At 44.4% G+C, this 22,123-nt stretch overlaps 1 protein-coding gene across 2 annotated transcripts in view; it reads left to right on the top strand.

Moving 5' to 3' along the window:
• The window catches only part of camkmt (calmodulin-lysine N-methyltransferase), a 114,099-nt gene that overhangs the window by 623 nt on the left and 91,353 nt on the right, over window positions 1-22,123 (top strand). For both annotated transcript variants that reach the window (XM_088420814.1, XM_088420813.1), the window contains exons 2-3: window positions 189-367; window positions 433-497. In XM_088420814.1, coding sequence (XP_088276940.1) covers window positions 189-367; window positions 433-497 — 244 coding nt within the window. The remainder of the gene's footprint in view (window positions 1-188; window positions 368-432; window positions 498-22,123) is intronic.

Here is a 22,123-nt window from a genome sequence, read left to right as displayed (position 1 = left end):
GAGTGGTTATAATCTGACAGGCACGTGACTTTAAAAAAAAAATCCAAGACAAGCATCAGTAAAAAGCAAATGTGTGTTGTTGAATGTCCTAATTTATGTGTTTGTTCAAATGGTTGATGCTTAATTTGATAGCCGATTCTTTGTTGATGTATTTCTCATTTTGAAAAGGAATTATTTTTTCCCCCCAGGTTTTGCGTCGGAAGCAGGTGGACAACCCGGAAGTCAAACAGGCGTCCGTCCGCAGGTTCGCCACCTTTGACCTCTTCAGCAGGAGCAAGGTCGAGTCCCAAGAGCCTGGCGAAACCTCAGAGGAGCAGTGGGTGGAGTACACTAGCGTTGTCTCCCCCCAGTTCAGTGCCTTCCTCAGGTATGCAAAACACTTGAGTCCCAATTCTAAAGTAAGCGCGCCGTAATCCGCTTTTAATATTTTAGGGACGACCCGGGTCCTCTCCGAGTTAGCGAAGTGCTCAACAGCTTCGACAATACCGGCAACGTCTGTGAGTAACCCCGTGTTATTATGTCCTTTTAGCTGTCCCGACAAACGCTCGTCCAAAGCCCAAACGTTAATCGAGCCTCATGCTGTGTTCAGCTAAGCAAATGATTGACGCTTTCATGTTGTTTGGCCTATCATGTGCTAGTTAGCCTTCAAATGCCCTTCGCATTAAAGCGGACAGGGGTTGCTTCTTTTTGCTTGGGTGAATGATTTGAATGGAAAACAAGATCTGGTGTCAAGCATATGACCTGCGGGATAACATTTCCCCGTTGGGATAGAACACAGTGCTATATTTTCCGCACTGTAAGACGCTGAAGATTATTATGAGGCACATAGAATAGAAGCTACAGTAGTGGCTGTCGTTACATAATGCATCCACTAGATGGAGCTGCGCTAAAGGGAATGTCAACAAAACAGTCAGATAAGTCAATCAAACCTTTGAATCAGAAATGACAGATAATTTCTGTAGCGTACTGTCTGAAGAATGTGGAAAAAATACCTCTTGATTACATTAGTCGCTCAAAGTTTTCAATCAGAAATGAAGAATACAAATCATTTGTGGAAAGTACCGGTCCACAGTAAAAATCTCAAGCGTTGACCGGTGCTAAAAAAAAAAAATGGGGTCCTGTGCTTTAGACAATAATTGTGCTGGGAGAAAAAAAAAATCCTCCAGTGGAAATTGGATCCAAATTGCATGTGTCAAAAATCCAGACTAGTTTGAAGGGTTAACTCGAAATTCTACACTCCACTAACTTCTATTCACATTGAAGCGCAAGTTCTCTGGACAGACTGGCCTTACTTGCCCATCCATTCATCAAGTGCCTCCTTCTGTGCCCAGCCATGCTTGAAAGCCATACCATGTCAAAGATTATAGGTTAGCGTTAACCGGCCAGATGGCACTGCGGGAGTCTGGGTCAAGGGTGAAGGCCAGGACTCCGGGCCACTACTCCCGTGCGAGCGACGGCGGCCCGACGCAGCAGTCCTCGCTTGTGAGCAGAAATTCCACCCAGGAAACAATTGCATCCAATTCAAAGACAAGGATGGTGATGCTTCATTGGAGTTGACGGCACTTCTTAGAGTATTGTCCCGGTTTACGTCTCTCCCTGCGTTTGTGCTTCCTCTCAGCTGGAGTCGTGCTTGGCCAGATGGGTAAGTGAGTTCCCCGACTCGACCGGTGGATTAGCGCAGCCGGACATTAGAGCATCTATTGAGCAGTGGAGGGTAGGGCGAGGGAGGGGGAGGGGGCGGGGGGGCATGCCAGAGGAGATCCGCCTGTCTCTCTTGACCTCTGCATGGACGCATCGTTACGGTCAGGTCATTGACAGATCGGTCGAGAGAAAACATTTCTTGACAACACATCTGAAGGAGAGCACTTTAAATCTCGAGCACCGAAATCTTCCGCTCCAAAACCCTGTACGCAGCCAGGACACCAATTTTGATGGAGACCAAGGTGAATGAATAGGATCTATCGTAACAGGACACGCAAAAAAAGGCTCATTTCGGGCAAACGGCATTGACCCTTACTTCGTTAAACTCATTCTCAGGAACTCACCCGAATGAGGCCTAATTTGAAATCGCTGAGCCTAGTTTTAAAACTTTTTTGGCGTTTGAAGTTGAACTGACGACATTTTGATCAATGTGGATGAAAAATAGTGTCAGGAAATCCGATTTTCAAGTTTTACCATGAGAAAAAAAAGTGTAATAACCAGGCCTTCCAAAAACCACATTGATCTCATTCGCTGCCGTTAACGGCTGTGGATGTCAAGGATCCATTTTTGGATGGACTGGCAGTGGGTGGCAATAAAGTCTCCGTCCCGAAAAGATCCATCCTCAGATTGTGACCTTTTGGTAACAGGAAGTACAGACTCGGTACTTGAATCATCTTCGTCAGCTCACAGATGGATAACCACGACTCGCCAAGCTTTTATTTTTTGCCTTCTCCATAAACTTGAAAGGCGAGGGCTGCAGTGTCTGCTGACCGTTTTGAAGAAACTGTCCTCTGCGGGATCCTATCTGTCTCAAACCATCAAAGAAAGCCGTGTCAAACATCCGCCGGGCCGTGTGGAACCAAGTGTCCGCTGGGTGAAAGCGGTCCTAGATTAAGATGAAGCTAATGCACCATGTTAAGGACGGTCCTCACACCTAACTGCTCATGTGTGCATGCGCACGGAGGAGATCTTGTTCCTCAGACAATGAGCGACCCCTCCCCTGCTCTCCATCCCATGTTTGGGACTAGCAATGCGTGAGATCAATTAGGGCTGGTTGAGAGGAGGCTCTGAAAGGACCAGAGGTGACCCTGTCACAGCCCTGGGGTATGCTTGTGTTTCTGCTGGAAATGGGAGATGAACCCTTCTAAGTACACACATACCAACTGATGCGCACCCCTCAGAATGACATGCTACCTCCCCCGCCCCCGCCGGAGAGTGTCACACATCCGCCAATGCATCTGGTGCGGTGTACCTTCGCCACCTTCCCCTCGCTATCTCGCTAATCCCTCACCCCTGAGGTGTGGACAAGCCTGGATCCTGAGGGGTCCTTGTCCTGTTCAATAGCTGGCTAAAAAGCCTGGCCGGATTAGCCCGCTAGCCCTAAAACGCAGACTCGGCTTTAAATTGCTACCCCCTGTCGACGTGACCCGGTCCCTCTCTTTCTCTCTCCTCTGCGCTTTTGTGTTTGCGCCACCGCCGAGCGTGTATGTGAACAATATGCCGCGTCTTAGCTGACAATGGGCCGGAGTCAATGGTTTCTTTTCCGTGCGTGGAGCGCGGACAAGGAAGGCAATCAAAGGCAATGGAGAGTGTAACATCATCTTCCTCAAGGAGCTCGCTTCCTCTTTAGTTACAACTATATCCCATTGTTTGACTCTTTACATACATGACTTGTCCCAGCTTTGGTGCGTGATCGTTTTCATCTGAGGGTATGCGATACCGCGGTTTTTTCTCGCGCTTGAAGGATCCACCTTCAGGTGTCTGCATGTACTGTAAGTAACACTACTGTATTAGAAGTATGAAGGATTGCGGGTAGGCGGTCGTGATATTGTCAACAGATCACACCGGACTCTTAAGTGAACCCTCTCCGACAAAGGTTCTGTCCCTCATCGTGGGAGGAATACCAATGAACGGCACAATCTTCCAGAATGTTACAAATGGAAATAATAATAAAGTGTTTTAGTCAAGATCATACCAAACAAGGACAAACAAGATAATACAGAGACCTGCCAAATACATTATCGCGACAGGGACAAGATCAGGAGGATTGGAGGTCAGGAGCGGGACATGACCAATACTTTTGGAGGTTGAAATGGAGACCAGACCAAGGCTTCAGCTCGACTAGAGCGTATTGAGACCGATACGAGACCGAGACTTTTGGAGGCTGAGATGGAGACAAGACGCCGATGTTTGGAAGTTGAGACCAAGACAAGTCGAGGACCTTTGGCGCTCCAGATGAAGACCAGACCAAGATTTTATCGCGACTAAACAGTATCGAGACAGATACAGGACCAAGGGTTTTGGAGGTTGAGATGGGTACAAGACCTCACCCGTTGGAAGTCGAGTCCAAGACAAGACCAGGATCTTTGGAAGTCGAGACTGAGACAAGACCGAGACCTTTGGAAGTCAAGAGCAGGACCATTGGAAGTTGAGAGTGTGACAACACCAGGATCTTGGACCCGGTTGAGAAGGACACAGGACCAAGACCCTCAGCAGTCGAGATAGAGCCAAGACCTAGACTTTTGGATGTTGAGATGGACTCAAGATAGACAGTCGTTTGGGAGATGAGATCAGGGCAAAACAAAGACTTTTGGAGGTTGAGAGACGAGGCCAAGACCTTTGGAGGTACTTTGTGTGGACCACATAGAGTACATACACCCTTAATTGCTTTTACTCTACGTTGCGATTGCCGGCCCCGAGACCTTTTCCTGCGTAGATTAGTCATGATAACTTCCTCTAAATCGCTCGTTGCAAATGTGGGACCCTAAGATGCATTAGCTCGCTCTCACGCACTCATTTTTGGGAAATTATTAGTCATTTAGCCATATTCTAAGAAAGGTTCAGTCATGGAGACGTCCATGAGTGTAGTTGCCCTTAGAGCTCATTATGTGAGAGGAGTTGGATTTTGTTTTTCCACTGCGATGATCACATTGAACTTTTTGACCTGTGACCTTGCGACCTACCTTCAAGGGGAGGGAGGGGGGGCTTTGTCCCGGGTGTTTTTCAAGAGAGGAATGGTAGGTGTGCTTGTTTCCTGAACGGGATCAGGGTTTTTGCCAAACAGTGGTCTGGCCCCGAGGGTTGGGACCACTAAGAATACACGGGTGTGTTTTTGCGCAAAGGTTTGAGGCTATGAGCTCTTGTTGACTTTGCAAGGTTTTTGGCTTTGAGGTGACCCCAGTCAAAGAGCTCACGCGTGAACGTTACCGTGTTGAAATCGGTCAATGGAAGCCATTGATGCAATTAGACTCATTGAGTTTTGTTTTTCCGTGTGGAAGCATCCTAATCCTTGCCACAGCTGCTATGTCCAACCAGCCGTCTTTGTCTTTGTTGTCTCTCGCAGACCTGATCTGTCATCCAATATTTTGGATTGGCTTGTTTGAGGGACGGGAGGTTTTGAAGTTAGCCAGCTTTGATGCCAAACGCAGCTTGATTACCTGCGCCGATTTTTTTTGACGTTTTGACAAATATCTTTGCCAATATTTGGCTTTTGGCGATTATCACATGGCAATGTTGATCAGTATTGGTGCCGATATTTGGTATTTTGACAGATTTTCCCTTTTACTGAGAATGGATATTGGCTTTAATTATTGGTTATCGAACCAGTATCGGCCATTAAGAAAAAAAAAAAATATATATATATATATATATATATATATACACACACTCACTTGCATGAGGCTGCGCCCCTCAACACCTTGTCGCCCCCAGATCAGGTGTACCTAATATAATGAACTCTGACGTCTGTGGTGCCGGGCAGCTGTGTTGTTTCCTATTTTTTTCTCCATATTGCGCTTAATGTGATGTATCAGGTGTCCCTCCACCCGTCACGTTGAGCAGAACCCAGTTTGCATAATTATGTCGACTCATGGTGGAGCAGTGCTAATTATACCTCGTTAGATAATGGCACATGACGGGGAGCTGGCAGGCGCACGCACACATGCAATGACACACTCAGACAGTTGTGTCAATGACAAGGTTTGCGCTCCCCCGTCGCGCTGTTTATAACACGTTCTCGCTCAAAAAAAAAGGGCCTTGTGTGCTGCTGGTTTTCTATTGATACAATGGAAGAAAAATCCCCGTTTTGCAAGAACACAACAAACGCTGATTAAAAAAAAAAAGCTTCTTGTTGAGTTGTTTTGTGTCTAACGTTCATTTCAGTCCTCGCATTCTTTTTTGTTCTCACATTCTTTTTTCAATGTTTGACACCCGTTTACTAGAGCGGATACGAATTTGTCTTGAATTCATTGTTTATTGGATGGTTCAGGGGCGGAGCTGCATCCCTTCAAGACTCTAGCCACTTTTTTCGCCACCCTAGACAATTTTTGTATCACTGATTTTGCTAGTGTTTTTACTTGCATGGAGTATTCTCAAAGCTAGCAGCGCTAATTTAGGCTGACCTCCATGACTGTGCGCACACAGTCGCTGTTCCTACTGATCACTTTTTAGTAAAGCAGGCGCAATTTGGCAAAATCTCATTCAGGTTCGAGAGAGGGAAGCAGTTTGCCGTTTGCAAATGCTGTTGATTATCAAACATTTTTTGTTTTTACCTGGCAAAAAATATATATGCTATATATCGTGGAAGCCCAGTTATGGCGTCCCTAGCTAACATTTTTTTCACTTTACAAAGTGGAACACAAATTGTTTTCGTCCTCTCGATATTTCTCGCCTCAGGGCATCAACTACAATTACAAAATTCAAACTTGGCGGTCAATTTGCGTGCATATGACTGCGGGTCGCATTAAGATGCTGCTCTGCTATTGGTCGGCGTCACTAAGATGCTGGTCTGCAATTGGTCGGCGTCACTAAGATGCGAATATGTTAAAGACTCGGTATCACGTAAGTGCTTACCATGTCATATTTATTGTGCATTTCAATGCTTAATTCCAACTCGAACTGGTTGTTAAAGGGAGAAGTAAGAAGATGATTAATATGGAAACCAAGCTGGAGATAACCCTAACCAAAGAAATCGGAAGTAGGCAAGGCTAGTCTACCGTCGCTAGGGAATATGGTCGTAACTAGCCCAAGTCACATTGCTCCAAAGATCAATAAAATGTCAATTTTCCTATTCATTTATGCTATTTAATTATATACGTGTGTAGTATATTTAAGTGGTACTTACGATACTATATTTTGTCATTTTTAATGTGTGTGTATACATATATTCTATCTCTCTCTCTCTCTCTCATATATATGCTATATGAAGACTTGATATTCGATTTGAATTTTCTGTGGGATATCAGAATAGCATATTTTATTGTTGCATAACTCCAGCCATGAACAAAGCAAGATTGTATTTCCCCAATCGCTCATCTTAACTCAACCTAAGTGTAACCGCTGCAAGCTTGACCGAGATGACTGCGGCACCTGCTAAGAGCTTTCAAAAGGAATAGCGTGTCATTCAGGACTAAAACGCAGGCACGCACACATCCGCCGGCGCGGCATTGTGCACTTGAAGTGCGATTCTGGAGTGCGGCGTGGCGGCCGGAGGGCACATTGACAAAGACTCGGGCCCGTTGACTTAATTGAAAGTAATTGATTTTCTCCCGCGCGCCGTCCTCACCGGAGGCCAAAACGACGAGGGGGCAAGGACTCGCCTGTCGCCGCGGCGTCGTCCTCGTGCGCTCGCCGATGTTAACGCCGTATGAAACCGCACGCGCACGCTCTCGCGCCGGTTTTTCTATCGCAGTGGGGGCGTCCCTTTGACATCGTGCGTTTCCTAGCCTCGAGCGTCACGACAGATCGCCTAACCCGAACCTCAAGCTGAATTCAAAGCTAGGCTCCAAAAGCAACTTTTGACCCTCGAAAAGACCCTCTGAACTCGTGGGCTTCTCCAAAACGGACATCCCGTAGTCAAACCCGGGATTGGGTCCCCATGGTGCGTCAAACATCGAAGAGGGGTCATCCCTGCGACATCATGCATTTCCTAACCTTAACCATCACAACAGATTTGCTTAGCCCTGACCTCAAGCGAAAGCCAATTCCAACCCATCCTCCAAAAGCAAGTCTCGACCCTCGAAAAGCGATCCCAACTTGCGCCGTCCACCGAAAACGATCCCCGCAAGTTCAGAAAGGTAGTCAAAACCGGTATTTGGTCCCCGCCGTGTGTCAAAAAGCAGACACGCACGCACACACTTGAAAAACAGTAAACCAGCATGCAGCTTGGAGCACAATGGGGATTGAAGGTGAGCTTTTGGGCGTAGCTTTGCCCACGGGGCCCCCCCCACTATCCCTATTAGACTTGATAGGATACATGCCTTGTGTGTGTGTGTGTGTGTGTGTGTGTGTGTGTGTACTATTACCAGCAAGCAACAGGGAGTAAGGTCAGGAAATGAGTAGCGTGATAAAGGGGAGGGGGGAGGGGGGGGCTTCCCTCCTGTATTGTGAGCGGCGCTAATACTCAGCTAATTACAAGGACATACTTTAACAGCAAGCATGTCTCCTTCCTTTTCTTCCAAAAGCCACTCACCGTGGAATTAGGTGGAAGAGAAAAGCAAGAGTAATAATAACAGGTCCTTCCCGCTTCTTTTAAAAGCAAAGCTGGCCCTCCCTCTGGACGGATACAATTATTGGATTTTTCGCCAAGCCCGACGTTACCCCCGCTTCGTCGCCTTCCTGTTGCCTTCTAATTATACAAAGTACTTGATGTGCGTGGACTACGTCTTCAGAAATGCTAGTTCCTCTTTTCAGCGCGAGGGGTATTAATGCTACGCCAAAAGGATAAATACGCTTGCGTCAAAAATAAACCAATTATGCTTTGTTTTTTTTAGGATTGCGAGACGTATAGTTGATGTTTTGAGCTGATTATTCATTTATGCAAAAAGACAAAATAATGGCATCCATAAAAATACAAAACTCATAACTGGGATATCTTTAAGCATTTTTATAAAACTAGTTTTCAGGGCTGCTCAATCTTCTTTTTTTTTGTCCTTAGTTTAAAAAAAATTGTTTTCCAAAACAAGGATATACATTATAATAAAGCTATGCAGCCCACAATGTTTAACAACTTTTCGGGTTTGGATAATGTTTTCCTTTTTTAAAGTTGAATTTAATTGTTTTATTTTTATTACGACGAAAGCTTAGAACCCTTAAGGCATAAAAAAGGAACTGGGAACACCTGCCAAAACTTGAACGGAACGAAATCGTGTCAAAACAAAGTCAACGCAACCTGTCGAAAGAAAGTGAAGCATGCATTATGTCTCTTCTTTCACCTGGAAAAAAAATGTTAGTTGCAAGCCTTTTCTGTTCTTTATAAAATCAGGAGTATAGCATCCATGACGTTACCAAAACCTAACTATTCCATCGTCCGTCGCTAGCTAGTGCTACGCTAACATGTTTCCTCCGGTATCTTCAAGGTGGGCTTCTCACGCTACCGTTTATTAGTCAGGTTCTGTTGGCCCTCCGAGGGAGGATGGCTAACTGATTTTCAAGCGGCCCCCCGAGAGGGCCCGCTAATCGCTAACTAGCGCTAGCGCTCGGCCTGCCGGGACTCATTTGGATCGCGGCTACGCAAGCCGCAAAACGGAGTGAGAGCTTTTAATCGGGCCGCTCTTAATGTAGTCGGCTCGGGAGGACGTTGCAGGAAATTGTTATTATTATCGAATAACCATTAAACACGCACACCTGTTCACGCAACGCGTGCGTAACGGGGACTTCCCCTCGTCTTGCTCATTCTGTCTCCATCTGCCCGCAGCGGGCCGTGGCGCCACACACCTTTTGTGTTTGACCGCTCAGGATGAAATAACACGCACACACACACAGGCTTCACAAATATTCTGTCATCATTCAAGTGGGAATGAAAGAGTTGATCATTTTTGCTCCCGGGTAAATAAATCTTACAACGGATAAAGTCGAAAAAAAGCTATTCGTAATTTATGTATGAAGCATCAATTCTGTGTTCGTTTTTTTTCTATGGCTCGTGATATTTTCATGCCCGCAATAATGGCCGACGCAGCAAACCTTTTTGATCGCGTGGAAAATGTAAAGAAAATGTCAGCAATTTGCTCAGCCCGCATACGCAGCATAAACACTTTAGCCGCTACTAGCTAGCCGTTCAGCTACCGGACCATCGTAGCGTTCAATCATCGCCTTTTAAAGCATATAAAAAACACTAGGAGGATAAAATATTGCATAGTTTGGACCCCCGGGAGAAATTTTGACCCCAATCGGGCTTTTTAATGTTTTTGATGTGTAATATCAAAGGAAAAGCATACAAAAAACTCTAGGCGGCTAAAATATTGCACGGATTGTCAAAACATGCCGACTTTCAATAGGCCACGCTGCTGTCACTTCTAAATGCTTGCAAACAGGAAGTCCAGAGGTACACCTTATAAGTGTCAAAGTTAGCCCATGTCAGGTTCATTTACTGTCATTGAAAATGAAAAATATTGTCAATTTTGGACATAACGAAAACCAGATTTTTCATCACGCATTTCTCTCGATTTTTACTTCAACCCTTTCAACGGCAACTCGCGAATGGGGCGCAAGAGAGGTTTTTGTGTTGACACCCCAAAACCACCGAGTGGCTTTAGCGGCCAATTTATGACATTTGCAAGCCTTTCCATCTCTTCAATAATTGGCTTAGCCTGGACTCCCATGATGCAAAAGTCTTCAAAAGTCATAATACTCTCAAGTATGACATTTTGCTATTTTCGCATTTTTCCAATTTTTGGACATAAAGGGGGCTTATTAAAAAAATAATAGATACATCTACATACCTTTCTATTTGACGATATTACGTCAGGCCAAATTGGGTGACGGTAAGGCCGGGCCGACGCCCAGGGGTTAAAAGAGCAATAAGCGCATGCTTTTTATTTAGCGTTGGAATCGGGCAGCTTGTCATTTTCCTTTTTTCATCTTTGCTGCCTCCTGTTGCCCTCTCCAGCAGCCAGCGGTGATTGCCACTGAAGCCTTCCCATCAGCGTTACAATCAGCACAACAGCGCAGAGTTTGTGCCGGTACACGCACACGCACACACACACACACACACACACACACACTCGCTGGAGAAGAAACACTTTCTAAGCTTTTATGCTGTTTTCCCAAGTGGCTGTTTTGGAGCACAGGCACAATGGAGAGCCTAATGCGGATTTGTTTAGAGAGCTGCTTAATTGGAGTGGGATGCTCTAATTGCACCCCTTTCATAGGCGGCGTGCACGTGCGCGCGCGTTTGCGAGAGCCTCGCCTCACCTGGCCTTTGCACTGTGTGTGGGAAAACATTTGCTCGCATGTAAACTGCCCCGCGTCAAGTGTGCAATCGCGCAGCGCGACCCTCGCAAAAAAAAAAAAAAAAAGCCATCGCCGTGCTTCATCTTTATGGAAATAACGCACCTGCGTCCGCTCGCGTGTCGCCCCTGCGCCAGCGGGGGGCGCTCGAAGTCTGCATTTAACCCTGCGTGTGTGTGTGCGTGTGCGTGAGCGTGCAAGTGTGTGTTTGCCAGATCTCTGTCAGTTGCTGTAGCGAGACTCATTTGTTTAACCGTTGCTAAAAATACACCGAGAAGGTTTTTATCAGGGCCCGGACCAATTATTGATACTCAAGCAGGCCGCTGACCGATATTTGGAGCCGAGGTTTTCTTTTTTTTTTTTTTTGCATTTCCCGTTTTCATTCGTTAAAAGATAGTTAGGAAAATGAAGCGCAATAAAGTTGTGGTCATCAATTAATATTTCCCACGGTGATCACAAGAAAAATCAAAACTGTATGAGTATTCGTCAAATGGGATCCAAAAGCAAAAAGCAATATGATTCAACTTTCAACAAGTGTTCACTTTTTATAGTACGTATACAGGTTACATGATAGTCTGAAACTTAAAAAAAAAAACAAAGTGCATCAAACTGCCTGAAATGAAACAATATCAATACTTATTTAAAACAATGGTATCCAAAAGCAAAAAGGAAGATACTGTAAAACAACTTTCAAGTAATGTTTACATTCACGGTACGTGTTACAGGTTAGTTTGAAACTGAAAAAATATTGAAAGTGCATCAGAGTCAGTACCTAACACATTTTTGACTATAAATGGTTTCCAAAAGCAATATAAAATAAACTTTCAACAAACATTTACTTTTTACAGTGTGTATACAGGTTAATCTGAAACTGAAAGAAAAAAATAATCGATGATTGAAATATATATTTTTTGCAGCCCTTTTTTTTTTTCCTTAATATCCACTGATATGATGTAAATGTGATGATGCGTGTGTGTGTGTGTGTGTGTACCTGTGTGAGCACAAACACATGGTGTGTCCTGAGTGGGCCACGGGCCTCAAACTAATCAATTGTCATCATTTAAGGCCACGCCACTCACGGCGCATGGCTGATCAATGGAGAATTAGCGGGTCCGGACCCCACGACCGGGCGCAAATGTCACCGTCCGCGCTCGCCACAATTTCATGTGTACATGCGGCGGCCGGACTCCATGGCTCCATCGATGCGATCGGCCATGTGGCAAGTCGAAATAAATCGGTGAATATTTCCAGTCGCGAGACTGAAATTCGGAATGAACATTTCGACAGGGTATGGTCCTTTACCGATTAAATGATTACCAAATCGATTCATTATCTATTCTAAATTCCTGATTATTGGCTAAGCAATTAATGGTAATTGCTAATAGCTAATTGCTAAGCATATGCTAATATGCTGATCCAACCATTTTCTATAGCCGCTGATAAGTAAAAATAATTACCGCTTAATTTGGTATGGCCTTACTGAGCGATTGAATAATGAATTAATTGATGATTAATAGAATAAAATAATTGAGTAATTTGGCAATCCTATTTAATAACCAATTAGCGATTGGTTCGGTCGTTGATTCGCATTCGATAAACCGACGATCACATTATAATCGATGATTACTTCGGTAATTGATTCATCATTAACGAGTTAATAATTTATTGTTAACCCAAACATGACAGATAATTGTCAGTTGTTGATTAGGTAATTCATTAGTTATTGATTAAGCAACAGCCAAATATAGCTACTAATTCACTTGGTGCTCAATTAAGGATGATTGATGAATTACCAAAAATAATTGCTGATTAAATTAGTAAACGATCCATTGTTGATTAATCATCTAACAAAAGGACGTACCTAATAATTTGGTCATCGATCAGTTATCGACGAATCATTGCACCTCTATATCTGTTAATAACCCCTCCTGGAGGAGTCACGTGACCTTTTTTTTTTTTTTTTTTTCCCCTCCTCCCTGCTCTGCACCACTCCTGCTGACTGTCCTTTTACCTCGGCGGGCGGGGGGAAGGGACAAGGTCACAGAGATAATCGTAGAAAGTAAAAGTGCTGCCATCCCGATCCTGCTGACCAAAGCGCCACCATGAATACGTGATCGTGATAACGGCCGTCAAGGAGGCCAACAACCGAGATTTGGAGCTAATATCTGTTGCCGTTACAAAGAAAAACATTTGGTGAATTTTTTTTTTACGACGGGGAAAAAATGAAAACAATACTTGATACTTTCTGTGGGCCACCGATATAAAGCGTGTATCCTTGCTACACGATGCTAAGCTAGCCATTAGCATCCGCAGCTAGCTACCAGCGCCTTCAAATCTGAAAGGCGGAGATATCATGACATTTTTGCGTGTGTTATCTTGTCTATGTGAACTTCCGCAACATGGCTTTGGTAGTCGGCGGCACACACGCACACACACACGCACACACACGAACACACGCATGCTGTGCCTCCAGTGGGGCTGTAATAGCGGGTGTGAGTATATTAGTCGCTACAGTCCAAGTGTTAAGTGCTGGCCTGGTGTGTGAGAGATCGATGACAGACGTGCTATCCTTCACGCAACCCCCACAACACACACACTTTTTATACACAAACATAGATATACACACGGCTATATGACACATAGTCTGAGGTGGGAGATCATGCAAATGTCAAAGCTAACGCTGATGTTACGTTATTTTTATTTATATCCGTAGATGCCGCTTTGTACATTCCCCGCTCACAAAGACACACGCGTTTTGCACGCATTCATACAACCACGCACGGCTCTGTGGCAGCGGGGAGGGGCCGCTGTCGAGCACCGGCGCTCCATCGATACTCGGGCAGGGCACTAATGCCCGCTGTCTGCTGATGGACCTTGGCCAGCCTCCAGGGACCATTAGCCTCACCGGGACACGCACACGCATTTGCATGCCGCGCACATCAGTCCATTAAATGAGGCTGGCTTTATTTCATAAAATATCTCGCGTTGCGTTCCGCGGACCGGCGCTTACAATAGGCCTTTACGGTGGCCCTGTTATTATTCCATTGATCGGAGTTGATCAATTACTGCTACGTCCCTGCCCGCCATACTAGCGCCTTTCAAAATAGGCGAGCATCGATAACGCGTACGTCTGTGTCGGGCTGATGCTGCTTATGTTTTAGGCCGTCGGGTACCCGTGAAGACTGCTGATACCAGCAAACAAAACAAAACAAAAACAATCGATGTGGTCTTCCTCCGCTGTAGTTGGCGCTATCATGCAACAGTTTGACAAAAGTTTGACGTGGTCCTCCTCAGCAGTAGTAGGCGCTATCATGCAACAGGCTATTTTTTGTCACTGGTTTCAATCTAATTTTAATCTAAAAAATACAAAAGATTGACGTGGTCCTCCTCAGCAATAGTTGGCGCTCTCGTGCCACAGTTTGACAGATTTGTTTTTGTTGTCAAAAATAACTAGCGTTAGTAGTACGATATCTGTAAATACTTTGAAGGAATGCTCATAATGGCATTGGTCTGGGAAAAAAAAATGGTATCGTCCTCATTGAAAAAATATCAGGTAATTTCTAGACTTTTATTTTGAAGTAGATCCCGGCAGAGTGGTCTGCTATGCTAGCTGCAGAGAGCAGTACTAGGTGCTAGCATCATTAGCAGTTAGCAGCATTCCAGCAGTTAGCCAAGGATGATTCAAAGACGTGAATGACTCAGTGACACAGTTGCCGTTCCCACTGATCACTTTTGAGCAAAGCTGGCTTACTCTTTTGTCGTCATCCGGTTTCATTTTTAAACGTACAAATATAATATATATGCAATATATAATATAATAAATGCAATTTATGATATATAAATGTTTCGCTTCAGTTGAACCCCTTGGAATTGATTGTTGACCTACTTGGTGGCTATAGCTTAAGAAAGTTATTTACAATCTATGCATCATGTCCCAGATGGCCCGGTGTCCAGCGGGGGGGACACGGGCGTGCAATTGAGCGTGAAACTAACGCGGGAAAACACTGGACACATGTTGCCGTGCCGACTGCAGAGCATAAATATTTATCTGTGCCAAAGTGGATGTTTTACTTCTGGAAGGCTCATCAACTTTCTCAGATGCATCTTTCAGGAGAAATACACAAAGAAAGAATTGCCATGATTATTTTAATCATTGATTTATTTAAAATAGGATCTGTATATTTTTGAGTAAATTTTTTGTTATTTATTTTTTGTTTCTCTTTATAAGGCGCACTGGATTATAAGGCGCACTGTCAGCTTTTGAGAAAATTGAAGGCTTTAAACTGCACCTTATAGTATGGAAAAAAACGCTATCTAAATAACAAAAACAAATCCAAAAATATGAACTCTTGCAGGGTTAACATTCGGAGAATTTGGACAATCAGTAGCTCTCTAAACAATTTTCCGATTATCCAAAATAATTAGTGATTATTGTGATTGATTGGTCGTTGATTCATGGTTGCATCTGCTAAAAAACAAAAAAACAAAACAATTCAAAGCAATTGAATTTGAGCCATCGAGTAATTACAGCTTAAGAAACTATCCAAAAGGTGCTCGTCAGCAAGCTGGAACAATGCCCCTATCTTCTTTTCTGGGGCTCCCGCATTAGACGGCTAATTAGCAACACAACACCGTCTTTGTTATTACAAAAAAAAAAAGCGCAATATAATAAGATGAAGGAATGTGTCGCTAACAAAGCGACGGCCGCCGTTCGGATTCAGCCAAACGTGATGTGAAAGAATTGGGCTTGCATGTTGCCGGCTTTTGTTGCGGGCCTGACGGGCTTTGTCTCCACGCTTGGTGCTTCTCAGATGGGGTACCTCTGGGGGTACCTGACGCCGGGCTTTTTGCAGGTGTCGGCGATCGCTTTGTTTTTGCATGGTAATGCCGTGACAGGAGAAGAACATCTCTCTTTTCAAATGAACTCTTTCAATCCCAAAGACGTCGTTTTACGTTATTTTTTTTAAATGATTAGTCCGAACATTCAATCCTAGGTACTTCCTTTTGTTTTTTTCCTTTTGTTTTGGCTAAAAGAGGGTCTAAAAACAGCTGGAACCAAATGAAATAAGTAATAGACTAATTGATTAGTACTTTAGTATCTAAAATAGTCAATTACCTTAAGTTCTTAAACACATATCATCGATTGCATTGGTCATTATTTACCTTAATTACTACTTTACCTAGGTACTCACTCAAATTATGGGTACTGACCCAGTATTTTTTAAGGTTGTTTGCTACAAAATGACCCCTTTTTGGAGTTTTTTGTCACAGTTTAAAATGTGAGGGTTTATCGTAATTTTCGGACCTCAGCCGCAACGTTTTTCTCATGATTTGAGTCGGGACGTCGCTGTCTCTTTCCCGGGGGAGCTTTGCGCAAAATAATTGAGACCCGGCGCCCAAGCAAAACAAAAGGAGCGTCTCAGGAAAACGAGACGGGCCCAAGCTAGTTGCCGTGGCCAAAAGCGCCGACGGAAAGAAAGCGAAGGAGGACGCGGGGAGGCGGGAGGACACCTTGAAACAAATAGGCCAGAGCGAGATGGGCCCTGACAGCGCCCCGTCCACGCTTTTGCCCGGCCGGGCGCCCGCGGGCATCACCGCAACACAAACACGCGCGCACACACCGGCGCGATAAGCCATCAAGTGTTGTTTAATCCAAGCTGACTCTCACTCGACGGGAAAAAGCAAATTCACTTCCACTCCCGGTCGGCAAAACGGAGCGCTCTTCACATAAATGGCAGCGCCCGCAATGACTCCTGTTTTGCTCTAATCATTTTTTTTTTTTTTTCCCTTGCGCGTCTCGCTGGTGACAGGCGGATAGCCGGCCCGCTCCGCCGCCTATTGTTAGTAGCCCGCCATCAAACCCGACCCGCGCCGCCATTTATACCCTCCGTGTGGATCCCTCACGGCGGATTAGTAAACCCCAAGGACGCGGGCGCTTTCAAGACCTTTTCTTGATGCTTTGCCTTTTAGTTTGCACCGCTACGCCTTCTACTTTCATTCGACAAAGTCATTACATTGCCGCAATTCTTTTCTTCAATCTCTGGCGGCTGTTTTAGAGCATTTGGACATTTTCAGGAGCCGCAAGATACTGCGTTTAATAGTTATGTTTACCAGAGGTGGGAAAATACCGATAGCGGGTATCGATATCAGTGCCGACGCCAGGCTTATTTCAAGGTATCGCGACTCGCGATGATTGTTTTTCGACCGGGAGCTAGGCTTCAGAGTTTTAAGCAAAATTGCTCCGTCGGGATATGCGGTAGCCATTGGAAAATGAAGCCTCATGAACCACTTCGGATATTTACTAACATACGTACGCGCGTCAAGGTATTGTGACTCGTCCTTTTACGATCAGGAGCTAGAAATCGGAAGAATAGAAAATGTACAGTTCCAGAGTTTTAAGGTAAATTGCTACATTGGGGTATGTGGTAGTGATTGGAAAATGAAGCCTCGTGAACCATATTTACTAACGTACGTATGGACGTCAAGGTATCGTGATGGTGGACGCGCACGCATACGTCAGTACGCAGGTACCGATTATGTACGAATGTCACAATTACTAAAATACTAAAGGTCACAATTAACTCATTCGTTGGATACCAAAGACTTACTTTTACACGTATGTATTCAAGCCCGTGCTTTTGTGAATTTATGCGCGTAATAATTTATTCGGAACAATGCGTATTTGCTTCGCCCGTTGCGGCAAACAAGGAGCCGGGCCTGACATTTTGAGCGCTTCGCCGTCACCTTGCATCCATTATTGCGACAATGACTCCTCACAGTAACCTCCGTGATCACATGACGGACAGCCCAACAATAACTGCTGATTTTAGCGCCCGTTCCTATTATGCCGGGTGTCATTTGGAGAGCTTTTGATTTGTTTACCAGCGCCGCAAAAGGAGAGACGAGAGGCTAGCTATTGTTTGATCTCGTCGCCATTGTTGGGGCCCACTTGTCACCAAGCCCCGAACGTGCACCGCTGACGTTTGTCAAGAGCAAGTAAACACGTGTCGCCGAGCACATGTGAAAAGTGTTTTTTTTTTTTTTGTGTTATTCCCTCCGCTGCTAGTTATTCACAGCGCTCGATTTGTTATTAACGTTGCGGCAGAGTCCCGTTGAAAAGAGTCAAGCTGCGCCGATGAAATTGGGCGAGCTATGGAGAACATTCGGCACACGTTTGAAAAGATTGAGGCCGCCGCCGCAATAGCAGGAAATCCAGCCATCCGTTTTCTAGAGCCGCTTATCCTCACAGGGTCTCAAAACAAAAATTTCTATCGCGTCCCGTTCGCGACTTGCCGTTGAAAGGATTAATGGAAAAATTGGGGGAAATGCATGATAAAATAGCAGGTTTTCAATATGTTCAGTATTGAAGATATTTTCAATTCCGAATGGCAGTAAAAGAGACAGACATGGGCTAAATTGAGCACCTACAGGGTGTACCTCTGGACCTCCCTTTTGCAAGCATTTAGAAAGGATGGCATATTGAAAGTCGACGTCTTTTGACAATCTATGCGAAATTTTAGCCTTCTGTGTTTTTCCTTTGGATGCTTTTCCATTGCTAGCACACATCAAAAACATCTAAAAGCCCAAGCTGGGTCCTAAAAGACCCAACTTTGTACCGCATTCGCGTGTTTTGTACACCGAGGCTTGTGAGCGGCTAATGATTCCAACGGCAGACAGGCCGTTGTCCTTCTCAGGTCCGTTTCCTGCGCGGCGAAGGAAATGGACAAACATGTGATGTCACGTCCTGCGCAGGACAATCGCACAGGAACGGGCCGGGAGCCTCCAGAAGGTTCCGTCGCGACCATAACAAGCCCGAGCCCCAGAAACACGTTGACGCACGGCTGCAGAAACGCAGCATTGTTTGCCCCCAGAATGTTGATAAGATCCCTTTATTGACGTTGGTTTCCAGCGTTGTGTCTAGCCGCTTGCGTCACCTCACTTTCAACTCCAGAAAAACAAGAAACCATTTTACCGTTTATCCATAAACCGTCACGGCCACCGTATTTATGTCTCCGAAAATAAACGAGCGACTATCTCGTCAGATTTTTTACTTTAGCGGAGCAGTCTTGAGGTGCAGTAACAGTGTTCGACCCTAGATGGCACACCTTGCCTTGAATCTGTATTTCTCCAACAGAGAAGGAGAGAGAGCAAGTCCGCACAAAATACGGTCAAGGAATTTGTGTCTTTCTACATACAGTAAGCGTATGAGGGCAAGTGGAAAAAAATGGCAACATTCCTACATTTATCTCAGAATTTTGGCTTTGTTCTCAGAATTACCTTTAAAGCGAATCCGATTTTAAAGTTTTTTTTCTCCGACTATTCTCAAAATGCTGAAGTCACTCAGCATATTCTGAATATTTCCAGAAGGTGGAGGACTCAGAAGTCGGAATTTTCACCGAGGATGTTAAGAATTTTTCCTATTTCTACCTTTTTTCAATGATGTATTACCTATTTGTTCCCATTTTTGTGCGTCCTTGAGCCAAAATGAAAATGACAAATGTTGCCTCCTATCTGGTTTTCCTCCAAACCATGCGAACTCTGCAAAGCAGATTTCAAGCTGTGACCTTTTAGCCAGACATGATGACCCCTAATCCACTAAGATCACAATACGTTTTTTACATTGAGGCGGCTGCACTTTTAACTCTGCAGTTCCGCATTGGGCCTTCGGGTGGCAGCAGCGGCTGCTGTTTGACCGCTCTTCCTATGTAGAGGAAGAAACTTGACTTATCCGCCTGTCAGATCCTCCTCCTGCTTGACAGTGGACTTCATTATCAGCGTGTGGCAGTATTTACCCATCCTCACCTGTCCTCCATTTTGGGATCCCTTCAATTCCCCTCTAATGAATGTAACGTCCATGAATTGACTCCAATAAAAAAAAGGAGGGAGGGGGGGGGGGCGGTTGCGGCTGAACACTTGATTGCACATTGTGGCCCCGGATGCGTTCGCCTTGTGATGCGCGCTCTTAATTGATCGACCTCTCGTTATGGATTGCGGCCAAAGTCGATACCGCCGGGCCTCGCAATTCCTCCGTGGAAAAGTGCTAGCCTTTGTGTGCGTGGAAGATATTGATCAGGTGCAGAGGTGTTACAGACTTTCCCCGACCTTCCAAACTGCTGGCATCATCATCGGCCTCCTCCTCCTCTTTTTTTTTTCTTCTTCTCTTCTCGTCACTTTGTCCTTTTTGTCTCATTCCCAAGTGTGTGTCTGCGTGTGCGCGCGCGCGTGCGCGTGTGGTTATTTGCATGCTTGAGCTGCAGATAAAGCCTAAATTGAGCTGTTTTGATTGTTCAGCGAGAGTGCCCGCAGCACATGGCGAGCCCCACGGCTGACAAACACACACACACGCGCGCGCACACACGCAGGCGACACTGTATATTTTATTATTAAGTGATGTTGGCAACGGCGGCGGAAATTCTTTTAATTACTCGTCAGAAGAAGTCAAGCCATTTGTTGGCGCGCACACACACACACACACACACACACACACACACACACACACACACACACACACACACCGGTGCGCGTCTTAATGCGCGAGCGAGGCTAATCTAGTTTTGCACGTCTTGTTGTCGCGGCCAAGATTAGCCGCGGGCCTTTTTATGCAAGGACCTTCCGCGTTTGGAGAGCTGACACTTGATGTTGTCGCTTCGGTTTTTTTTGTGCTGCGTTTTTTTTGTCCTTTAACGGGCGGCAATGCAAGACGCGTGTCGTACGCGTGTTGATGGGCAAACACGCCAAGTTGTTGAGAATGGGCTCACTTGTCGGAGCGCGAAGCGCGAGCTCGTCCACACGGGTCTTGCGGAGGAAAGAAGAAGGCATCTTGTGCCATGTTTTGCAGTCCTAATGAGGACAAATTCAAATGAGCAAACAAACGGAATAAAATCAATGTGAAATACCTTAGATGGTACAAAAGTAATCTTTAAACGTGGTCAAATGAAAATATACAATAAAATATAGTGATTGATTATCAGGTCCATTTTGATGAACTATTAATTGAAGTATTAAGTTTTCAGTCAATTTGATAACAATTTAATCTGAACCTTCTGCTTTTGTTTCCCATCAAAACAAAGATAAGTACAAGTTTAGCATTTCTCTTATTTAAAATCTTGAAGAACTTTATTCATATTTTTTGGAGGGGTGGCAAAAATGATTAAAAAAAATAACATCTCTATTTTGCAAATAAGAGTTCAAACTAAAAGATTCTTGATGACATTTCCACAAAGTCAGCATTTTTTAATACATGCAATATATTAAGTTATGAATATTAATGAGCCTATTATTATCAAATTAGTATCAAATACATATATAATTATGTGTTTTGTATGTGTTTTATATAATCATAGGTGTTTTTTGTGATCATTAACATTATTTGTATTATTATAGTTAATATTATTGTGATATACAATAATGTGTAATGCTAATTATTAATGAGCCTATTATTGTTTTTTAATTCCTTGCATATTTTTACAATAATATTTGTATTATAGGAGTTATTTATCTTTATTTTAGCAATATTTTTTCCATATATATATATATATATATATATATATATATATATATATATATGTATATATATATATATATATATATATATATATATATATGTATATGTATGTATATGTATGTATATGTATATGTGTGTGTGTGTGTGTGTGTGCGTGTGTTTTGTAGTTCTTCTGACTGTTTATTTCTGCATTAAAAAAAAAAAAAGTTTATTTTCTTTTTTCCGCCTGAGCAGAACTCCAACGATATAGCATGCAATTATTCAAAAATCAACAGCAAACGATTTGGCTCGCACCGTCGACGAGAGCTTTGCCAAAACATGCGCCGGACATTGTTCTGCGGAACGCACGCACGCACGCACACACACACACACACACATTGGCTGGGGATGATGTCTGGCCGGGTGGATAAAGTGGTGCTATTGTAATTCGATAGATTGCTTTCCCTCAGATAATCTGCCTTAAACAGATGATCATTTTGGGAGTAGATTTGATTGATGCGGGACAGGAAGTGAGGACACGTGTGCGTTTGGAGGCTCCCGCACACGCGGGGCCAGATAACGTTTGAAATGATTGCTGTCTTCCAGCTGGCCCGCAAATAAGCTAGCCCCGAAACTCACCAAGTGTTTTTGTCATCTTTTTTTTTCGGGGGTTTTGAACGCGACCCCCCCCCCCCCCCCCCCCCCCCCCCCCCC

The sequence above is a fragment of the Hippichthys cyanospilos genome, chromosome 8 (genome assembly GCF_059441005.1).
Source record: "Hippichthys cyanospilos isolate Australia breed blue-spotted pipefish chromosome 8, RoL_Hcya_1.0, whole genome shotgun sequence".
NCBI classification, from domain to species: domain Eukaryota; kingdom Metazoa; phylum Chordata; class Actinopteri; order Syngnathiformes; family Syngnathidae; genus Hippichthys; species Hippichthys cyanospilos.
Note: the sequence above shows the minus strand (reverse complement) of the source record. Positions and strands in the feature narration are given on the sequence as shown.